The following is a 17,086-nucleotide window of genomic DNA, read 5'->3' as shown; positions in this document are numbered from 1 at the left end:
AACGCTCGACATCTTTTATTGTGGGCCTACCGCGAGCGTATTAGACATTGCATATGTGCTTACTTTCAACGACGTCATTCGTTGAATGCCATGCATGCTCGTTGGCTTAAACTTCTCACATGCGTTATAAAGGATAAATCAGCCATTGAACAGCCATGCCATGTATACGATTCGGTTAACGTCGCCGAAGCCGAAGCCGAAACCGAAATTTCACTATGGAGGGAAGGTTTCCCCAGGAAAGCCCGAGTAAAAGCACATACAAGACTACCCAACAGATGGAACAATGGAATAAAGCACCCAAATTTACACCATTTTCCTTTTCTATATTTATTCGTTTATTATGAAGTTCCTTTTTAGAGAAGTTAGGGACTTTAAGTCCTACGACAGCGACGTCGACAAAGCGTCACCTCGAAATATAACTTTGAACTATGTTAAGTCTTTCACGATTATTCCGTATCGTTCACTTTGTTCCCCTTTTGGGAAATTATCCTAAAAATCGATTGTGTACGAACGGTTACAGAGTAGAAATAGAGAATAAAAGGTTCAAATCTGTACACTTATATTGTCCTTAAAACCTAACATTTTGTGATTTTACGTGGTTGTTGTACAGAGAGCCGGAAAAATATGTGCAAAAATGCGTCCCGTACGCGTAGTTTTCCTCTTTTAGCCAATCATTTTAATGTTTTGGGGCGCTGTCGTTCGTCAACGCCACGATGCAAGAAAATTATTGGCACGTACGCGTGTGGCACGCATTAAGGCGTTTCAGGAGCAAAGAAGGCTACAGCAACAACTTCACTACAAAGCAAAAAATATTATTGGTTAAAAAAGGAAAAATAAACGTGCTGCACGTGCGGCATACATTTAAGTACATTTCCTTGCCGCACTCCACAAAACAACTACGTAAACTTACTAAATTCTGCGTTTTGACAACATGCGCATGCAACAACGAAGCATTCCTTTTCTATGTTTACTTTAAAACCGTTCGAACCAGACCAGTTACAAGAAAGTTTGCCCGTATTGTACAAAGTGTGCAAGGTGGAATAATCGCGATATACTTGATTTGACTCTCTATTTGCGTATAGCGTCAAGGAATGAGTGTGCAAGTCATATTGGCATGAATTCTATAATGGCATAGATATTTGTCTAAACCAACGGAAAACGCTCTTTAGGTAATATAGAGGATATCCTCGAGGAAAGGGAAAGCCGCTCCAGTGCCAATAAACCTTTTTGCAGATACGGCAGCCATTTTGATTTCTCTGGTTTCGAAAGACATTATGGGATGCTAAGGGGGCAAATTAATATGTACTTGCCCCCTGGGCATCCCATAATAGCTATTTGAAACAAAAGAAATCAAAATGGCTGCCGTATCTGCAAAAAAGTTCTATTAGGAACACGTTATCTTGTTTGCCGCTCATTTTACCGCCATACGTTCGCTCTTTTCCCCCCAAGTGGCCTCCAGTGCCAGTTCTAGACCTGAAATGATTTAACTTGAATTGTCAAGACATACCATTATTACTATTTTTTTCAACTTTTTATTGACTCTTTCGGCAAAACGGTGCATACCGGGTAATCAGGATAACGTGCATGATGAACTTACAGGCTTTGGATTGAGTTACAGCGATCAAAGATTTACTGTCCTGGTTTGTGAAGGAAAATTTACCGTTTGACGTAAGGTCTTCTCGATTAAAGAGTGGTTGATTCTACGCATTTTTACCAGTATGAGTTGTGTACAAGCTATTTGAGTCCGTGAAATGGAGAAAATATTTAAACATGCCGAAGCGCGAGCAGTCAAGCAATCAACGATTCCGCTGTTCGAGTCAAAACATTCTAGAGTCAATTTTATCATTTTCGAATAATCTTTTTTCCCCTCAGTTGGAAGATAACAGTGACTCTATAGCTTTTGAAGATTTTCTGCAGCGGAGCGTTGGTCAACTTCAGTTCTTCAGCCCGCAGTTTTGTTTGTTACCTACTCAAGCATTTAATTCACTGAGAAAGCTCCAGTCGACCTTAAGAAAAGTTATCTAGTCCACATTACTAAAGTCGCTATCACTCCCTGACCCTGAAATATAACAAACGGAAACAACAACATTAAAAATGGCAAGTGTACATATATGAAGAAACCTAATTATTAGGTTCGAACCAGTTTAAACAGTTTGAACAAACTGTACCTTTTGGAAGGAATGAATCTATCCAACTGTTCCATGTAACGGCAAAGTTATGATACCATGTAAAATGCCAATAATTGCTTAACACGACGCACTCACTGATGCGACGTAAAGGCCTGGCCAAACGCTCGCAACATTTCAAAGCAATATCTTGCAACATTGTTGGACACAACATGTTGCGTACGTTTGGCCACCCTGTTGCAATATGTTGCGTGCGTTTGGGCAGTCCATTCAACACATGTCGCAACATCATGCAACAATGTTGCGTTGAAATGTTGCGAGCGTTTGCCCAGGCCTTAATAAGTCACCATGGCAAGAAAGAAGCCATCTATCTCTGGACCGGATTCATAGCCGCCTTCATAACTCAGTGGAAAATTTTAAGGTGGCCAATATTCCCAAGTACGGTCCAGAGCAAGTGAGCTTAGTAAGTTTACTATATGGCATCATTTCTTTGAGCGATCGGCTTGGTGATTGTTCAGTAAACTTTGAACGGTAAGCGTTTACATGTAAAACTAAATTCCACTTTTAAAAAAAAAATGTGTTTCGCTCAACTTGAATTTCTCTTGAGAGAGAAAAAAAAACTTGAACAGTTGCAAAGAAGCATGAAAAATCCAGCCTTGAACGGGACTCAAACCGTGCGACTACGCTGCGCTTTCTATCAAGCCATGACTGGGAGCTGGTCACTTGAAAGTTTGCATTATATCCAGTAATACGTGAATGCGTGATCGATAATAATAACAATAACGACAACGATAACACTAACGACAACGATAACGATAAGAATAAAAGATAATGAGGATCTTTATCACATGACCCAAACGGCCCCGTGCGCGCTTTTATTGTAAAACTACTGGGAAAATCCCCGTGTGAGGGCCGTACACATTAGCGCGAGCAGGGCGCGAAAAGGCCGTTTGGGGAATTGTATGTGATTCTAAGTTCTAATAATTTATATGAAATTTCACATGTTCTCTATCACATCATTAACAACGTCAAGGTCCACTCCAAAACTACCAATAAAGCAACTTATCGATTGTACACCAGACGATTTTACTTGTCAATGGGCGGCCCTTTGGGGCTTAAGGGTTAAATTGCCACTGTGAACCATTCTCGGCTGCTTGTGCACGCAGCGTCACCTTCGTTCAAATTCTGGTTCAAAATGGTTGCATTAAGACCCGCCAGAGAACGATGCTTCGTTCAAACAGACATTATACTCGACAAGGAAACAAACAATGTCAATTATAACAATTTACCTTGCTCGCTGCTTGTTTCACCGCTATACTTTCGCTCTTTTCCCTGGATGTGGCCTCCACTGTCTTCTTCACCATACACTGCAAAAATAATAAGGATTCCGTTATTCCCAGCGACTGCTTCATTCGAAATGAAGCTATGAACCAGAGAATGCCTTATGTCGTGCAGTGGCAAGAATGCTCGTCTTTCCATAAACGTAGCCTGCGTTCAAATCTTGACCAGACTGAGTTAGCATTGGGTCTGGACCCTGGAGCTACATTCGCGGACAATAAGAGTTGAGACTTTCCCCGTTTTTGAAGTTCTAGACCACCACTTGAAAAGATAGCCTACTATGCCCCCTTCACCCTCCCCACCCAGAAAAAAAAATGTTGTTTAGGAAGATTGGCAAATGTCTCAACACTGTTTTTTCTTGGGGGAGGGGAGGGGGTGGGATTAAGGCGAGGAAAGCCATAATATTTAACTATCATTTACCGAAATGGAGGTAAATATCCACCACTTTCACCGACACAGGTAGATTTAACAATTGGTTCACGGTTAGCGTGCGTTTATCGAATTATGGATGCAAACGGGAGGTTGCTAAGCACGAAAGAAGGGTAAGAGTTGCGTCGCGCGACTTTAGCTTTTTGAGTGCTTAGCAATCCTCATGTGCATGCACAACTCGATAGACGCACAGCTGAAACCATGGACCAACTGTTTTATAACATAGCGACAATAACTTGGGCAATAAAACATGTTTCATTTGAGATTGACTACAAAGATCTCACATCGCACGGTGAGGGAAAACAAACGATCCTATTGGCTTATTAAAAACAAGCCAGAAGTATGTTGAGCGACAATCATTGATCGAGAACGATTCATCTGGTTTTCCTAAATATTGAAAACATCGGCAAAGAAAGTCAAAGCACTCGATGAAAATGTAGACGAACAAAGTCAAAATGCCCACGTTAACAAAGGGTTTGGATTGTTGAGAACGATGCCCGGTTCATATGTAGTTGTTGAAGACGGACGCCAGGAAAAGTTCCGTTTTTTTTTTCATTGCACTAAGCTAAATTCACAAAGGAAATCCGGTAATGCTGTTTAGGTTAGAGGTCACAGTATGCGTGATTGATGTTTTGAAACTTTTGATTGTGATTAAATGACCCATGTGCAAGTTTTGGCAGATCGAGATGCCCAGGAATTTATCTGAACTTAGAAGACAAGCCCGAGTTCAAGAGAGGGCACAAGCTTCATTATATTTAATTACGAGACCGATGATCGTTCGTCATCGTGTTTGTGACTCCTGCTCGAAGCGAGGCTCATCCATGGAGCAATGCATTCTGGTTGCTGTGCAGTACTTTCTGGACGAAAGCGCGATGCATTATGGTAAAAATCCAGCAAAGCCAAAAAGATTGAGATTTTGTATAGATATGGTCACGGTTAAGTTGCTGCTCTCTCCCTTCGCTTTCTCTTCTCTTCATGGAAAAAGCAGGAGCTAAATCGCTTGTTTGCTAACTGTTGCCATTACCTCCGTGGTCCATCATTTCACTGTCCTCTTGATCTTTGGCTACTGCAAACATTTGGTCCTCACCTAAACATACAACAGAATTAAATGAGACACATTTTGGTTACCAGAGTCAGCGTTCCCTTGACCAGCGGTCGGGAAAGAGAGACTCTGGTCAAATCCAAAAAAGAAGGCCACATTTGATTGGCTGTTGAAAAACTGTTTCATTTCCTGTCATTTTACCGGATATTAGCTTTTGAGGGAATATTGACTTAAATTTACCCTGAATCGAAAAATGAACTTCTTCCTTTCACTTTTGTAAACCAAACTCTTCATTCATCAGATGAGGAAAAAAAAAAGGAAGAAAAAGAACGAGAGAACGAGAGAGAACGAGAAAAAAAAGGCCAGAAAAGGGGCGAGATAAACAAAAGCTAAGTACCCTATTGTACAGCTTGCAGCAGGCGGTTTCCTGGCGGTGCGAGAGAACTGTTTTCAAGATTTAAAACTCAGTGTATTTGCGTAACTGCAAAATTACAAACCTGGCAGAGTCTTCCCTCCCCCTTGGTGATGCATTTTATCTTCCGTTTCACCGTCGCTGCTGCTGCCTGCACTTCCACTTTCGCTTTCATGTTCACTTGCACTGCTTCCATCTGAACTATCCTCATCACTACTCAAGATTTCTTCCCGTGATTTTTCCACCTCACCAAAAGAATCATCTCCAACTCCAGCATGAGCTGACACCTGCACCGGGCTCCCGGTAACAGACTCGTCAGCGGTATTCAGCACACTTGTATGCGTATTCAAGGCACTGGTGATTTTTCGGCTGGGTGAGTCAGCAAGACTTGGGTCAGCGGAGTGCTGTATTCTCGGAGGCACTGTTATTGGAGGTTGATCTGCAATGAAAGCAAGAATAAGTAATCGCTACACTTTGCACTAGCCTAACTCTAATGACTTGGTGAGAATTTTATACCTCACTGTAATTGTTATTTTCGGTATTTTTGTTACATTTGTGAAGCCCCTTTCCCTTTCATTTGCCAATGTCGCTCCCTTGTTTTGTTATTTTTGCTATAATTGTTATTTTCGTTATGTTTTTTTGCAGATTTGTTATACTTGTTATTCTTGCGATTGCGTGCCTTTCTGGACGTAAGTGGACTTCTCTAAGGGTGTGTGGCAAAGAACAGATTTCTTGAACTTTATCCCGTTGTCCTGTCACCACGGGCACCAAGCCAGGCTGCTAAGGTGTACCTTCCAAAGGTCGTGTTAAGACTGAATGTCATTGCTCATTATAAATCTAGGACTAGTGGAGGCTACTTCGTGGAACCAGACATCGTTCTAAGCACATAGAGGTTGTTTGCGGTCCCTGGGCATTTATATTACATGGTTTATTCTTGATCTTTCTGTGCGTTTGGACAAAAGGCCACACCATGAGAGCCTTTAATTTTCGGATTAAATTGCCCTACATCAAGGAGCGATCACTGGTTTCAGAGGTTTCCAATTAATCCCAGCCTTGCTCTTTTTAATGAAGAGGCAAATCTCAAAAACAGCCTAGAACAACTCAAATGGACAAAAGGCCACAAAAGGTAGCCAAACTAAGATCATGTTATTGATATTCCTCCTTATAAACAAGGATTAGCCTTTTTGTGCAGAATGTTATCTTTCCCATGCAAACCGCATAAATCGTTAAAGTGTTTATGACAGATTTGTCTTTATTTACTCAATCGAAACATCATAGTTTCAGAGATAGAAGCAACCAAAAAACCCATACCAATTTTTATCCTATGTCTTTGAGCCTTATAAAACTCCAGTAGGGTACAAAACCGCGCTAGTAAGGAGACTGGAAATAGCTGTCCAGTTACGTCAATACAGGAATGCAGGGAATTTTAGGGATAGAAATCTTCGTTTTTTGGTCTTCTGCATCGTTGCAACCAAATATAATGCATCTCAGATGCATGTTTAAAGCATGTTTTAGCTTGTTGCTTTTTTGGACCGAATTAGCATGCAGCGCTATTGTGTTATATAGCGTTTCATTTTTACGTTATTATGTACATTTGTCATTATGTATATTTGCATCCACTGTTTTCTGGACTAAACCTGATGAGTGGATATGGCTGCTGCGTAGGTAACAGGAAAACAAGTAAAAAAAAAAAGGTAACTCAATCGCGTGACAGCGTCAGAGATTGACCGAGGTAAAGGTGACTTAAAAAGCATGCAATCGTAAGAGAAGGTAGCCTGCTTCGCTTTGCAGAACCCTTTGCATGAACAAAATAAAAAAAAGCCCACCTATGTTTCTAATGAAGACACCGACATATCATTTCGAACTTGCGTTACAGTGAAGGATTTACGCGACATACCGTGATCTTTTAGTTGGATGGGTGTCAGCGTTAACTTTTGTGCTGACATCGGCACCGTGGGTGGTAATATCGACACAGAAACAGGTTGTTCTGGTTTTTCTTGTTTTGGTGGAACAGGTGTTGGATGCAAAGGAAAGGTCGGTGTAGCATCTTTGTTCTTCTGTTGAATGGGAAAAAAAAAAGTGAACGACATGAATTTATATTCAAGTGCTGGTTCTAGATTAAGCTCATGATATTGCACTACTGACAGACTACATCAAAGATGCAGAAGCAACTCTTCATAGTGTTGAAAATCTTGCTAAAGTGATTGGTCTCTTTGTTAACGCAACAAAAACGAAATTCATCTGTCTGAACCAGAATGCTGCAAGTAGTATTGAATCACTGAATGGGGAAACTATCGACCTGGAGAACGATTTCAATTATCTTGGCAGCTTTATTGCTTCCACTGAGCAGGACGTCAATATTCGACTTGGAAAAGCCTGGGCTGCCCTGAATGGCATGAACAATATCTAGAAGTCCAATCTACCAGATCAGCTCAAAAGAAACTTCTTCAGAGCAACAGTCGAATCTGTTCTTGTTTATGGCTCGATCTCCTGGACACTGACATCGGCTCTCGAGAAAAAGATTGGTGGTTCATATACGAGAATGTTAAGAGCAGCTTTGAACAAATCCTGGACCGACCATCTCTCCAATGCAGAACTGTATGGAAATATCCCTCGTGTCACTGCAACGATTCGCCAACAACGACTACGCTTTGCTGGACATTGCTGGCGTAGCAAAAATGAACTGTCCTCAGAAGTGTTACTTTGGGAAATGTCTCATGGTAAACGCAGTCGTGGAAGACCAAGAAAAACATACGTTGACCAACTGATTGCTGATACAGCGTGCACCTATGAAGATCTCGCAAACTTAATGGACGACAGCGATAGATGGAAAGAACTTATCAATGAGAGCCGAGCTAACTCGACCTGATTGATTGATTGATTGATTGCTGGTTCTAGACGAAATTGAAAGAAGTGATTAATTATAGCACTTATCTGGACAATGCAAGCAATTGCCTCTCTTGTAGAAATTGATCCATTCACGGGATTTCATAAGCCCAACACACTGACCTGCTACCAACTGGGTGGCTTGATAACTCAGTTGGCCCCGGCATCGCAGAGGTCTTGGGTTCAAATCTCATTGAAGCCACCTGAATGTTTCAGTGCAAGGACCACTTCTCCCTTAAGTCTATACCTTATTATAGGAAATTAACGCTCTACGAAATTAACACGAATCGTTAAAATTCGCGTTAATTTAAGTAGCACTAATGTTACGTGTTATTTTCCGAGACGTTAATTAAGTGAAGCGTTAAGTTCCGCACTCTTAATTTCCATTATTTTAACCCTAATTTTGAAATCTTTCAAGGCATGCATACACCAGAAAAACAATAAAATAAGGTACAAGCTTTTCTTTCTTCCATTAAACCCTACAAAATAATTAGAATTTTGAGGACTGTTTTGTTGTCAAAAGGGCTTAGTTTTGTTCAGTGTTTATTTTTTGCATCCAGTGTTAAATAAATCTACTCCACTGGTCCAACTGTGTCTTACTCGTGTTAATTTCCTTTATTGTAAAATTCTTCCTCCTTCGCGCTAATTTTCGTTATTTGAAAGTCCATTACCTTAATTTCATGGAGCGTTAATTTCCTATAACAAGGTAGCCTCCACTTCAAATAAATATGTCATTTGCCAGCTGGGAGGTCCCTATAGCGAAAACCTGTGACCGAGGTATTGAAAATACTGCCCGAGGCCGCAGGCAGCTTTTTCAAGACCGATAATAATCTTCATTCTCAATACATGTCTACCTGATAGGGTATTAAAATGGAGGGGTGAATTTACATACTGATCAATCCTCTGGGTCAAGGGGTTAAGCAGAGTGTATTTTTTTTGTTTGCTATCCAACGTCAACTTCATTGGAGAATTCAAATGCCGTGAAAACAAATAAGCACAACAAAGAAACACGTCCCCACATCATACCGGTTGTCTGGAAACCCTAGGTTTCTGTAACTTCTTTGCTCGGGCTGCTGCGGCATTTGCTTGGTGAATTTTCTCTAATAAAAAGAACAACAGAACTGTTAGCTTTGAAGTATCTTCGACGGTTATTTTAATCTGCTGTAGTCTATATCCATACGTGCAATAACCTCTACGCTGTTTGCCCAGATACAAAGGCTGCAAAGACACAGACGCCTTTCATGGGAGCCCACACGCCAGGACACGTTAGTCCTATTACATCAGGAGTTTGCACAGCTACGTCAAAGAGCGAATCCTGAACTCAGCAATATTTGTGAAATATGAACGAAAAATACAAGTGATCCTTACAAGTATCTGGCCAATTTTAGCAACTGTCTCTTACGGACTTCCAGTGACTTCAACGGGATTCGAACCCAACGACCTCCACGATGCCGGTGCAATGCTGTACCAAGCTCTACGTGAGCTATAAACCCACTCAGTCGGGAGCAGGTTAATTTGTTGGGCTCATGTATTTTTAAATATACATTTCCTTTATTTGTGAAACATGTTCATTTCGGACACCACGGCTTTTTTCTGTCCCCAAAATACAAATATTTCAGTTCGGGACATTTCTACATGTAGGTTTACTATTGAAATGTATTTGTTTGCAATTCCAAAGTCCTCAAAAATCTAACTAACTTAGCATTTTTGGTCTCTGATTTTTGGGACAATTTTGAATGACCTCTCAAGGTCTTTCCTCACGGGCTTTAAGCACAAACGCTGCAAAATGATTCCTGACGTTGGCACAGATCTGAAAATCACTCTTTCCTTGAAAAACTATTATAATACCTAAATTGTTCAAACAACCGTCTTCCAGAACTTTTTTTTTTTAACCAAATCAGTTCTAGAAAAAAAAAACTTTCGAGGTACGTGCTAACGCTATTATACCCCCCTTAGAAGCACGTTTTGTCTGGTATCTTACCGAATTCTTCTTCAGAGCGGCTGCGATGAAGGTAGATCCACACCTTTCTATTGCTGTCATATTTCACGCAAGGGTCTCTTTCATAGTGAAGTCGGTCCAACGCACCGCTGACTACAGTGTGAATCTTAAAAAAAAAAAAAAAAAAGAATGAAAGTTAGAAAGACCACACATATTTACACACTCTGCTAAGTGTAGAGTTATCAGACATGTATAAAAAAAAGAGAGACAAACAAAAGCAATTTCCTTTCTAGCGCGAACTTTGTGTTAAACAAGGCTGCTGTACAAAAACTTCAACTCTCCCCTCCTCCACAGGGATATGAGCCCATCTAGCCTTACCGCAAACGCCTCCCCAAACTTTCACCAAGACGAAGTTGTCAACACCAACTCTGCATCTTACGACTGACCCCAGCATCATAAAGTCGGAGCCCAAATGTACACAACGGGGATCAAAAGGTTACATGACCAGATAGTGTAATGGCCAGCAAGGAAGTATAGCCTTCAAACGAATGATGTCTAGAGTTTGCATGGCTAAGTGCTGATATGTCCATTTCAATAAGTGTCACGAAAAGTCCCTTTGCTTTTCTCTTCATGGATACATTATCTCACTCGTCCAATCACAGTCATGCCTCCTTCTTGTTGACAAACTTCAAAAACATGCTTTGTCAATTGATTTTGATGTTGAATTGTAACCATGGGAACATTTTATCCAGGAATATTTTGACTCAATTTGATAATCTCCCCAGAATGGAGTGTACAGCCTTGGGGATTTTGTAATACCGTTGACAAGCGAGGAATCAAAAAATGGCTCAAATCACATTGAATGTGGACAGGAAGGAAGCGACCCACAATGGCAATAAGGTTAGGGTTTTTAATTGAGAATCTTTTATTGAGATTCCCATACAAATCTTTATATTTTTGTCGGGCATGTTGGCTTTCCCTCACACTCAGCTTGGAGTGCCTGTGGCATCACTTGTGCCTGGGAATACAAACAATTAACATCAAAAAGTGTCTCCCCAAACTCCGGTCATCTGTGAGCAGAGGCTCCTTTGATATTCTTAGATACGTCAGATGGAAGAAGGGACCTTTGCCGGCCGCTTTGACTTTAAATGTAGCAACCCTCATCCAGGCTCCCTTTCATAGAAAACCGACACAAGTATGCAGCTGTGAAGTTGTTGTGTGCGCGGGACAAAAGCGAAGTCCAAGTCTTAATTAAGGCAATGCCACGAAGGTATTGTCTGGTATTTTAGGTGCTCCAAAAACGTTTATTTCAAAAGGTGACGTTTGAAACACAAGCTGCAAAAAAGATTTGGGCAGTAGTCGTTAGTCACAAAAGGATGCACATTTAACCCAAAACATCACACCGACCTTCGCGATAAGTTGCAGAGCATCTTCGAGGAAAATATTGACTTACATGTTGGATAAAAGGTACAGTGTGATCATGCAACAAATTCGAGGAGCTCCGATTCCAATTTTTCTTTCATTTGTCTTGCTGTAAGATGATCAGTGTCAAACAACTCACAGAGTCAAACCCATCGCCCAATGCTCACAAGAAAATCCGCTCTAGCGTCTATGGCTGTTACCGTTACATGTGAAGGATGTCAACAATGAACTATGGGCACGAATTTGATCAGCAATATTATTTCTAACATGGCCCAATTGCTTTCACTGGTTTTAAACTGGCCTCATTTATCCATTTCGGTGAATAAGCGGCAAACCAAAGAGAGTCAAGGCAGCTGGCAGAGGTCCTTTCCTCTTCCTGACTTATCTAGGAAAATCTACGGGCCTCCGAGTACAAGTAAAGATACTGTAACCAGCTGTTTTTATCCTCATAATGATGCTAACCCTTACACTAACCTCATTGCAAGAAATATAGGTAGCAAACGTTTACACCGAAAAGGACACTTTGTGTAGAGTCTCAAAATTAGGCGGATATTGAATTATGTGCATTTCTGGACATAAGTGGCGAATTCTACTAACCTGAGGGTCGGATGAATTAGGATTAAGAAACTGAGAATCCTTTAAAAGCTCGCAGACCTGCCAACGCAAATAAGAATTGACAGTGAAAACAAACAATCATGGCATCGCTTTACGATTCTTTAAATAGCATATACTCATCTACTGACCCGTGTATTATCAAATTTATACTACAGGCTGAGAAATTTCTGAAATGTAATTGCAACTGGCTAAGACCAGTAATATTTCAGCTAAATTCGAAATACCTGCATGTAAAAATTACAGTTCCCATGGTAACAGAACTGCAAGAACTTAAGGTAAATAATGAAAATGTAAACTCTGAATAAAGCACTAAAACCTGGCTTACTGGTTGGACAACCTGGGCTGAAGAAAAACGATACAATTCGGGAACTTTATGAGAAATTTGAAAGAGAAAATAAGTGATTCTGGAATTCATTTTTTTCCGATAAATTCAAACACATTAGATTCCACACATAATTTCGTTCGGCTTAAAATGACTCAGTTGCCAGATTGGAGGTTCCCTTTTAAGGAAGTCAGAGTGCTTTGGATTTTTGTTCGCGTGGGAAGGATGTTTAAGAGTGTATAGCACCTCTCGAGAGCAAGTGTTACACGTTGTCCCCATTAACATTTATCAGATATTCATATTCAGTTTGCATGATCATGCAACACTTTCACTGACGAAGGCTGAAGTTTCTGCTGAAACATGTCTGCAACAATTTTAGTTCCTTCATTCCCGAGATCGAAACTCATTTGGAAAATGAAACACATCACTATAAAATGCTCATTCCCTTAGTATTTGTCTGTGTTATAAAATATTAATTTCTCCACACTTTCCCCAACTCCCACTAATCAAATGTTGGTTTAGAAACGGCCAAAGGTTTGCACATGTACCCTAAATTATCAACATTGGTATGGGGGAGAGGGAGGTCCAATAGACTTTTTTGCGATTGCAAACACCATGTCCCATGGGTAGTCACGAGAATTTGGTGGTATATCAAGAATACAGCTCTTAAGCTGACAATCATCTTCATTCTCAGGAAATAATGTGAACAATCAAATTTGTTGGAAAATGTTTTCAAAAGAAAGTGTTTCTAAAATTAATGTATTTCAGAATTACTTGATTTCATTTGAAAATTTCCCAGACGCCACCATCTTGAATAACCGAAACATGTTACGGTTAATTTATTGTTTGTGTTGCTTTTAAATACAAAGACATTTCTTGATCAACTGAAACAAAATCTTGATAGTGAACATTATTTCTTCCGCTGGACTAATTTGGGATTGAGAAATACACCCTACCTCGGCTCTGGTCCCCTCTCCATTTGGTAGTCTAGAAGCAGCATCTCTGACCAATGTTAATATTGTGACGTAAGGCGGACGCAATGAAGTTAGAAGAGAGTGTTCCCGCGCCTTGTTCAGATTGGTGTCTTTACTGAAAACACCCTAAACAGACGTCAACTCAGTCAGTAATGTGAAAAGTTAATTGATGATTGGTCACTCAGTCATCTCACATTACTGCGAATTTCATAATTCAGAGCTACCTTAACAATCGAAATATTTAAGGTGGCTCTAAATGTGCTCCAGGGAACTCTCTGTAATTTTGCTGAATCGATCTCATCTCACCCTAATGATCAGTTTCAAACAACGGGGGGGAATGGTGGTCACCGAGTTTGTTTTTGCATTTCCGTACAAAATATGTGGTCTTCTTAGATGGTTTTTCTGTTGCTATGGTGAGCGACCTAAATCGCCACTATAATTATAAATTAGAACATCTTAAGCAAGATTGGTGTTTTACAGAGTGCTACAACATTGGCATTATGTGAAAGACTGTTGAAAAGTCAATCCTTGTAATAAAACTCTCTCGCAAGTGTTGAAACTGGTTTGAGCCACCTTGAGATGACGTTTTCATTGCAGCTGTGTTGACTACTAATTTCCGGAGATTTCACTGTAATCGAGTTAGAAATTACGTTTAATATAGGTTTACTTACCTTGACCGGTCCAACCACAGACTCGAAACCATGCATCCTGTAAGTGAACGCTTTGTGCGGATTTGCGTATCGCTCGTTTTCCTGTGAAATGCAAGCACGCAAGTAGCATTTCGAATTCCTTCTTAACGATTGAATTTGTCTCACATGGAGCTGGCCGAGTGGTAAGAAAACTTTCTTTTCTCCATTACAACCTGGCTTTGACTCCCACACTTGACATATTAGAGAGCTTAAGCAAGATAAGATTTTTGACTCCGGATGGAAACCGGAAGTGAACATTTCCCATCATGGCAGGACAGCAGTCTGCCATCTCCAGATTTCTAAACTAATCGTTGCTAATCCTGCATAGAGTTTTAGCAATATATGTTTGGTAGTGTCGAGACAAGTTACTAAGAAAAGCAGCTCACGTCCGTTTGCTGTCCATGGCTCAAAATCGTTTCATGATATTAAGCTCCCTATTAGAGCAAATGTCCAAGTTAAATTTTCGTTTTGCAAAAAATGGAACCAAACATGTTACTTGCCTAATGAAACCAAAAGAAGCAAAGCAAAACTACTGAACAGGCGAACAGTTCAGTGAAACCTCTCCTATGACGGACAGTTTCCCATGTCTCGAAAAAAAATTCTGGCCCACTTTCTTATTTAAAAAAAACCCTCTATAAAACGGACCCTCTCTAATACAGACCATGGACACTAAATCTCGCCCCCAGAGAGCAACGTCATATAAACTCAACCTCCAGTGACCCAGTGTTGTTTTGATATATTGTTTCGTGAATGAGTACAATACAGATATCGTCATACATCGTACATCGTTACTGTTCGCTGCACTGATAAACTACGGAAAGACGTTTTTCAGAAGTGTACTTTTAGTATTACTTTTTTAAGAGCAACATTGCATTGCAGCTCCTTTCGTTTCTGCTTTGCAATGCACAGTTTCTTTGAAAGTTGGAATGCAAAGCAGTTAGTGACATAAAATCGAGAAAAAAGACCTATGCTTCCCACATCACGGTCGTGGGTCCAATTTCCTGCTAAATCTGCCAAGTTTACGTGGCTTGCATGGCACAGAAAAAGATAAATTCTGGGTAACTAATGGTGGTATATGTTTTGCTTTGGATAGGAAGATCTGTATTAGGAACGAAAAATATTTGAGTTTAGGTGCACTTTAATGAAGTTTGCATGAAGACTTCAAAAGATGCAACACTTAGATCCTACAGGGTAAATGCAGATGTAGAACAATTGTAAGAATTGTTACCTGATCCCTAAAAGCCGCTCTTTCCTCTTTAGTGCTTGGCCTGACAACAAAGTCTGTTTTCCTAAAAGATAAGCATGGGCTTTTCATAAGGTAAAATTGTACGTTTCCATTCCAATAGACCATTTTCGAATTCTCACAGCTGGAATGGATCTAGCATGAAATAGACGCTAATGCGGGCAAAACTTTTCACACACAAATTAATTTGCCCGCATTAGCCTCCATTTCATGCTAGATCCAGTCCAGCCGTGAGGCATTAAATTCGTGATATTGTAATCTATTAATTATTATACACTCAACTGAATATCGCGTTTCTGATTGGTCAATGATAAATACCTAAATAGCTTAGAGAGTGCAACACGGAAACACAGCCCTGCTGATTTTGTTTAGTGTACAATAAGTAAATGTCGTATGAAATTGTTCCTGCATTTCGTGATTTATGGCCACTCGTGTTGTTTTGAAAGTTGTCAAATCGCACTCAGGTATGGCTCGTGCAATTTTGAGAAATTTCAAAACATCACTCATGCAAATAAATCATGAAATGCACTCGCGTTCACCAATTCCTATACTTATTATTATTCCTGTTATCATTATTATACTCAATACTGTTATTTCATTATTTTTGTATCATGATTATTATTATTATTATTATTATTATTATTATTATTATTATTATTATTATTATTATTATTATTATTATTATTATTATTATTATTATTATTATACTGTTATGCATTGCCAAAAAATGATCTTTCATCTATTGGAACAGAGAAAGAAATGCGGGATCTACGAGGCAAAAACAATGCTGTAAATTTCGTTACGTGACCAGAAAATTTAACTTGCCTTCAAAAGCTCATTAATAATTCTGGGGGCGAAACAGTTGATTATGTGACCGAAAAAGTGTCACCTACATGAGCTTTTAAGTACTGTTTAATATACAAGCATGAGTGTTTTATCAGGTCTAAAACAACGAGGCGAAGCTAGGTGGTTTACTTCGCCCACACCGTAGGACGTGAATGAGATGGAACTCTTAATAATTGCAAAAGACTTACGGTGGTGCAGAAATATATAAATTGAGATGACATTTTTTCTCGATGTCGTCATCGTATCTTGTTGAAAGCCTGGCTCATCAGAAGACAGTAGGGACATAAAGATACATGTATACGACATGGAGATGGATGTTTCATTAAGCAAAGATTTGCAGTCGTAAGACGGAATTACACTAAGCTTTTACAAATGAAATGAAGGATAAATACATAAAATACTAAAAAACTAAGATCTGACGATGGTTAGTCCATCTCAATCGCATCATAGAATGTAGGTAAAGTATCCTAAAAGTAGATTGGCATGCACGGTTTCAAAGTAAAAATAAAGAAAGAAAGAGTCGTATTCGTACGCTCATTCCAGTGCCGTTAAAACCTCAAATTTGGTGATTTTACGTTGTTGTGCAGACCACCTCAAAGGTATAGGCTAAAATGCGTGCCGCACGTGCAGCATGATTATACTTTGTCTTTTAACCAATGATATATATATATATTTTTTTTTTGGGTGTCTTCATTGACGACTGCGTCGTAGATCTTAAAGTCCCTAGTCTTCACTTACACGCGGGCTGCGGGAGTTGACGAAGCATCTCCTTCTGACGAAGGTCCCTGCAACCAACAACAACA

General features: G+C 39.9%; 1 protein-coding gene across 1 annotated transcript in view; it reads right to left on the bottom strand.

Annotated features, from left to right (window-relative positions):
• Positions 1 to 316: 316 nt before the first annotated feature.
• Positions 317 to 17,086, bottom strand: part of LOC137984016 (nuclear factor related to kappa-B-binding protein-like) — a 42,601-nt gene continuing 25,831 nt past the window's right edge. The window contains exons 19-30 of the mRNA XM_068831227.1: positions 17,022 to 17,068; positions 15,423 to 15,483; positions 14,177 to 14,257; positions 13,488 to 13,631; positions 12,192 to 12,248; positions 10,215 to 10,338; positions 9,260 to 9,333; positions 7,245 to 7,404; positions 5,433 to 5,786; positions 4,918 to 4,980; positions 3,416 to 3,493; positions 317 to 2,059 (exon numbers count right to left, since the gene is read on the bottom strand). Coding sequence (XP_068687328.1) covers positions 2,022 to 2,059; positions 3,416 to 3,493; positions 4,918 to 4,980; positions 5,433 to 5,786; positions 7,245 to 7,404; positions 9,260 to 9,333; positions 10,215 to 10,338; positions 12,192 to 12,248; positions 13,488 to 13,631; positions 14,177 to 14,257; positions 15,423 to 15,483; positions 17,022 to 17,068 — 1,281 coding nt within the window. The 3' untranslated portion in view covers positions 317 to 2,021. The remainder of the gene's footprint in view (positions 2,060 to 3,415; positions 3,494 to 4,917; positions 4,981 to 5,432; positions 5,787 to 7,244; positions 7,405 to 9,259; positions 9,334 to 10,214; positions 10,339 to 12,191; positions 12,249 to 13,487; positions 13,632 to 14,176; positions 14,258 to 15,422; positions 15,484 to 17,021; positions 17,069 to 17,086) is intronic.

The sequence above is a fragment of the Montipora foliosa genome, chromosome 13 (assembly GCF_036669935.1).
Source record: "Montipora foliosa isolate CH-2021 chromosome 13, ASM3666993v2, whole genome shotgun sequence".
NCBI classification, from domain to species: Eukaryota; Metazoa; Cnidaria; class Anthozoa; order Scleractinia; family Acroporidae; genus Montipora; species Montipora foliosa.
Note: the sequence above shows the minus strand (reverse complement) of the source record. Positions and strands in the feature narration are given on the sequence as shown.